Below are 5,603 nucleotides of genomic sequence, written 5' to 3'. Positions count from 1 at the left end.
GGTGGGGGGGAGGTTGCCGCCGCAGTGCCCAAGACCCACCAGCACCTCTTCAAGGTGCTGGTCATCGGCGAGCTGGGCTTGGGCAAGACCAGCATCATCAAGCGCTACGTCCACCAGCTCTTCTCCCAGCACTACCGGGCCACCATCGGGGTGGACTCCGCGCTCAAGGGCCTCAGCTGGGACAGCCGGACGCTGGTGCGCCTGCAGCTGTGGGACATCGCGGGGCACGAGCGGTTTGGCAACATGGAAAGAAGGTAGCCAGATTCCTGCCCAGATGGACCAGTTCTGCAAAGAACATGGCTTCACTGGATGGTTTGAAACCTCCGCAAAGGACAACATCAACATAGAGGAAGCAGCCCGCTTCCTGGTGGAGAACATGCTCATGAACCAGCAAAGCTTTCCCAATGAAGACAACAATGGGGACAAAATTAAACTGCACCAGGAAACCTTGCCAGCAGAGAGCAAATCCCAGTGTTGCTGATGTGGCTTCAGCTCCTCTCCTGCTCGCCAGATGCAGCCTGACCTGATTTCTCCAGTTGGAGCAAATTCCTGAGAAGGGATTGAGGTGGTGGATGCCCTGCTGTGATCTTCCCAGAGCTGGGCTTAATGTGACCGTGAGGGCACTCGGGGAGCCTTAGCTGAAGTGGGTGTCGTGTCTACCCTGAGCATGGCTCTACACCTTAGAGTGAGCACTTGGGCTTCTCTTGTTGTTGCTGCTGCCGTCAGGTGCAGGATAATGTTTACATCCTTCTTAACATCTTTGAAAATGACAATGCTCAAGATTTGGTACGAGTTGCAAGTTGTGGCTCTTAGTGTAAGCACTGGGGTGGTAATAAACTTTCCCAGCAGTCTTACAGTAATTGTACAAGCCTCTATTTTTGTATTCTATCTTCACTTTTGAGGGAGGCTTTTAGACTGTTAGCCACATAAGGCTTGAAGTTTCTATTTAGCAAGGTTTTCCCCCTCAAAACTTCTAACTGGAGCTAGTTTTATCAGATCTGTAACACTCATGGTCAAGGAAAGGAGTTATTCAAAGGTTAGACCCAAGGTCCCATAGTATGAATTGTGAGAGAAACAAGGTTGTGTGGTTTTATATAAAGTTCTGGGCACTTAAAATATAATACATGAGGAAGGTACGTCTGGCTCACAATATTTGTATTACCATTCAATCCAATTAAGAACATGCCAGAGTCCATTCATTGTCTTCACTAGCTGAGTTTAGACAGAGACCCCCCAAAACTAGTAACCTTTGAAGTCCTAGCAAAGGTCAGGACTGTGCACCACCCAGTTAATCTGGGAACCACCCAGTTAATTTAGGTAATAATAGTTGAAGCATCATCCCCACCTTAGTTCCCTTAATTCCTTAGATACTTGTGTAGATCCTTGTTGATTATTGTTGATACTCTGCCCATTCCTGGAAATCATCTACTGATGAGCTAATCAGATACTCTGTATATTCCTGGAAATTGTCTGCTGATCCATGTGTCATTGAAATCCCCTTACCTCAGGCTACCCTGACCTAAATAAAAGATTGGAGGGGCCTAAGCATCGATGGAAGTCCTTCGGGACTTGCCCACCTGGTCCTCCAATATTGCAAAATTATCTTGTGTCTTTTTCTCTCATTTGTTGTGCAGCTCCTCTTTCAGATACCAAACCCTACTCCACGCAGAACGTGGAGGGAGTGTTACTCGACAGAACAAATATTTTTTTTTAAAAAAGATACTGGGACAGTGGTCAGGAGACTGCTGTGGAGACCCCTGTGGGAATGACAGTGGCCTACCACAGCAGCACTCAGAATGGAGAAGAGATGTAGTAGATACAGTAAAGGGGTTGAACTCCCAAGACTTATTCACTGATTCATGTGAAGGTGAGAAAGAGGAGGAATCAAGCAGGTCTCAAGCTTAAATGGACAGGCCTTCTGTCCACCAAAAGAAAGAATAGGCCAACTTCTATATGAAAGTATCAAAAACAATGATTCGGGACTAAATTTCAGAAGAAAGAATTAACACAAAAGCACAGGTTTCCTTAGGCAGTATGGATACTCTATCCCCAAGAAAAAAATCAAACACTTAAATTCACAGAGAGGAATAAGCCAGAGTTAAAGAAATTCCTGTCTAACATGCTGATGAATGAATAATCAAAGAATAACACAGTAGGCAATTCACTAACAAGAGAGCCATCTACTGCCATATCAGGATAGTGCAGCAATGAAATGCCAACAAAGAGTGTGGAAGGAAGCCAACTGTTTGGACACTTCACATTGTATATGTAGTCTCAAAATATTTGACATCCCGCCCCCACACCGCCCGCCCCAAGCCCAAGTGGTTAGCACTTTTACCTAATAGCCAAATGTTTTCACTTACTTGTTTCACCTAAAAACATCAATTCAATTGATATGATCATTTGAATAGAATATGCTTACCTGCCATCATTGCTATCATGCTGGCTTTATAAACATTAGTGAGCGATCCAAGTTCTCCTGTTGCTAAGATGGTTTTGAGATGCGCCTTCCCACAGGCCTTGCGAAACTGACGAATCTCATCATACAGGGCTGGGGGAGGAAATAATTGAGGCCGTTACAAAGCAGGCAAGTGATAACATGACTTGGCAGCCGTTTAGAGCTGGTAGCGCCCATCTCAGACTTAGGAAATATAAAACATTTGTCACTTTCTCAAAATCGCCCCAATTTAATATAGCCTAGAGCATTCTGTTGCAGTTCACATTCTGTTACAAGGAATGCTTAGTTTGCTACCACGATACAGTTTCCAAGCCCTGGCCCGAGGTCCAGAGACATGAAGATTTAAAAAATATCATTATAATGACATGCAAATTACAAATAATTTCTACCTCTTCCAGATGGTGGCTACTTATAAGTAAAAAGAAATCTACCGACCATACATACAGGGGTGTACCACTTTGCAAACTAAAGAGAAAAAAAAAATCCTCGGGTCCCTATGAACTCTTCCATTCACACATAATAAGTTCTCTTGTTGGAATATAAAGCAGGCCTTCCCTGAGAGCCCCGCTAATGACAATAAAGACATAACAGCTTGTCGCACTATCTGCCAGGGTGTGTGTCTATCTCTCTGACGAGAAAGTGTCGAGGTAGCCTTGGCTGTACGTGTGCAGAGCCAGCTGTGGAGGGATTTACAGATGTGGCCTTGAACCTATTAACCCCTGACCCCAGAGCCACACCTGGCTTTCTCAGGCTCCACATAGCACCCTGAAAGCAGCGCGATCATATGCACATAAAGCTGTACACAACAAAATAAAGCCGAGAGGAAAAACAGTTCCTATTTAAAGTAACAGAATTTTAGTAAACAAAATCGGTGTCATAAGTATAAAATTTTTGAAAAAATTATTTTACAGTCTTTTGTCCTGACACCAGTGGATCTGGGCTGTCACCCTGCATCAGCTTGGCCATATTCATTTCCTGAACTTGAGCTGTGGCAAGTTATCAGGACTAAGGGCAGCGCTTTTTCTTTCTTCTGTATGAGTGTTTCATAGGAAGTAGTTTTATAAACACACAGATTAAACTGAACAAGAACGAAACATGCATAGCATTTTTTAATACAATGAGAGTTCTGTAATTCATAGGTTTCCTCACATACATATAAAGTACTTAAACGTCAGCAAACTCAGTCAAATCCATGAAAGTTATAACAAGTGGCACAAAACTTGTCTTCCCAATCCTAGAAAACTTAACTTGAAGATAGAAAGTGAAAACTGAATCCGAATGAAGTCAAATATTCTATTACAAGATGCTTGGTCAAATTCCGTGTTTACTGCCACCAGACGTGGTCTCACAGGTTTTTCAAGAAGATTGAATATTTTCACAAATCCCTAAAATTATGTAGTTTTGAGTACTAGAGATGATCTGAGATGCCACACCACCTCCCAAACCCTGCCCATCCTTACTAAACTGTGATAAAATTCTTACTCATACATCCAATCTGACAACATGTGAGAATGGATGGTATAAACAGTACAAGACGATGTGATGATAACAATTTATATTCTTTTAACTCAGAGAAGGAGTTACCAAATCTAAACAGAGAAAATTGTTCTCGAAGAAGTAGTGACAAGGAAATCTCTTGATCTAAAAATTCAAGAATGCTAATCCAGAGTTAACTTGTGATTTAATTAATGACTATTCTTCCACAGTACAGTGTTGCCATCAAAAGCAAGCTGGAGAGTCAGACAAACATGGATTTATTTTTTTAACTTTTTTTTTTTATTTTGAGAGAGAGAGGAAGAGGGAAATATCGATGCAAGATGAAACATCGACCAGTTGCCTCCTGCATGACCCCCACTGGGGGATCGAGCTCGCAAGCCAGGCACATGCCCTGACCGGGAATCAAACTGGCAAGCTTTCAGTGCATGAGCCATCACCAGGCAGGAATAGACAAATGTGGATTTAAAATCCAACTCCACCACTTACTGTAGGACCCTGGGCAAGTTATTGCTCTTAGCCTCAATACCATCATAAAAGCGTCAATAAGAACATGGATTTTATAGGGTTATTCTGAGAATTAAAAGGGAATACATATAATTACTTTGCACATTGCCTGGCTTATTATAAGCACTTAAATCATGTATTCCTTATTAAGCTCAGAATTCTAGTAAAATGAGTTTCCATTAAGTGTTGTGTGATGAAAACCAGATCTTGTTTCTTGGCCTGATCCAACTCCTTGTACTGCACTGAAATTTTTTATACAGATTAGTGCTTACAATCAGTGAGCCATCAGATAAGGCTTAAAAATATTTTATTATAGCATTTATTAAGCTGAACTTTGGCCTATATAACAAAGCTCTGGAAACACTGATCCCGATCGTATTTATGCCATCCTTTTCCTAAAGAATATCACCTTTTGATACCCAGTGAATTTCTTCACCTACAGTTAAAATCAACCAGAAAACCCAAATATATTTTATGACTCAATTATCAGCTACATAGGAGTAATGCTCTTTCATCCATGATCCAAACAGAATGAAACAAAAATAATCACTTAGAATTTAACTGGGTTTAGCTAATATGCAATGAGTGCATTCTTAGTCTTTACCTGCCAACTCCTCAAATCATTCTACTGACCTGTTTTAACACATTAGGAGGGTCACATTTTTCTGAGCAAATATATTAATTAATAAGTTCAACACTGGGAAAGTTGTTGCTTCTTTCTCTTACTATTCTGCTCAGAGTATACCAGCAATACAATTAAATGAAAAAGTATATCAGATCTGGTTTTTTAAAAATGTGGCCCGAAGGCCCACAGCCCAGCACACCCAACGTACACCACGGCTACCGCACACGCTGACCAAAGGGGCTCCTCAGGAGCTCCCCACCGCTGATTTCAAAAGTAACCTCCTGCCCGAGCTGGTTTGGCTCAGTGAATAGAGCGGCAGCCTGCAAACCGAAGGGTTCTGGGTTTGATTCCGGTCAAGGGCATGTACCTCGGTTGCAGGTTCCCTGGCCCTGGTCGGGGTGCATGCAGAAGGCAACCAATCGATGTGTCTCTCTCACATCAATGTTTCTCTCTGTCTCTCCCTCTCCCTTCTACTCTCTCTAAAAATCAATGGGAAAATATCCTGAGTGGGGATTAACC

At 42.3% G+C, this 5,603-nt stretch overlaps 1 protein-coding gene across 1 annotated transcript in view; it reads right to left on the bottom strand.

Annotated features, from left to right (window-relative positions):
* Positions 1 to 5,603, bottom strand: part of DERA (deoxyribose-phosphate aldolase (putative)) — a 95,244-nt gene that overhangs the window by 43,331 nt on the left and 46,310 nt on the right. The window contains exon 6 of the mRNA XM_006773285.2: positions 2,423 to 2,551. Coding sequence (XP_006773348.1) covers positions 2,423 to 2,551 — 129 coding nt within the window. The remainder of the gene's footprint in view (positions 1 to 2,422; positions 2,552 to 5,603) is intronic.

This window comes from Myotis davidii, unplaced genomic scaffold, assembly GCF_000327345.1.
Source record: "Myotis davidii unplaced genomic scaffold, ASM32734v1 scaffold205, whole genome shotgun sequence".
Lineage (NCBI taxonomy): Eukaryota > Metazoa > Chordata > Mammalia > Chiroptera > Vespertilionidae > Myotis > Myotis davidii.
The sequence above is the reverse complement of the archived record's forward strand: the minus strand, read 5'-3'. Positions and strand labels throughout refer to the sequence as shown.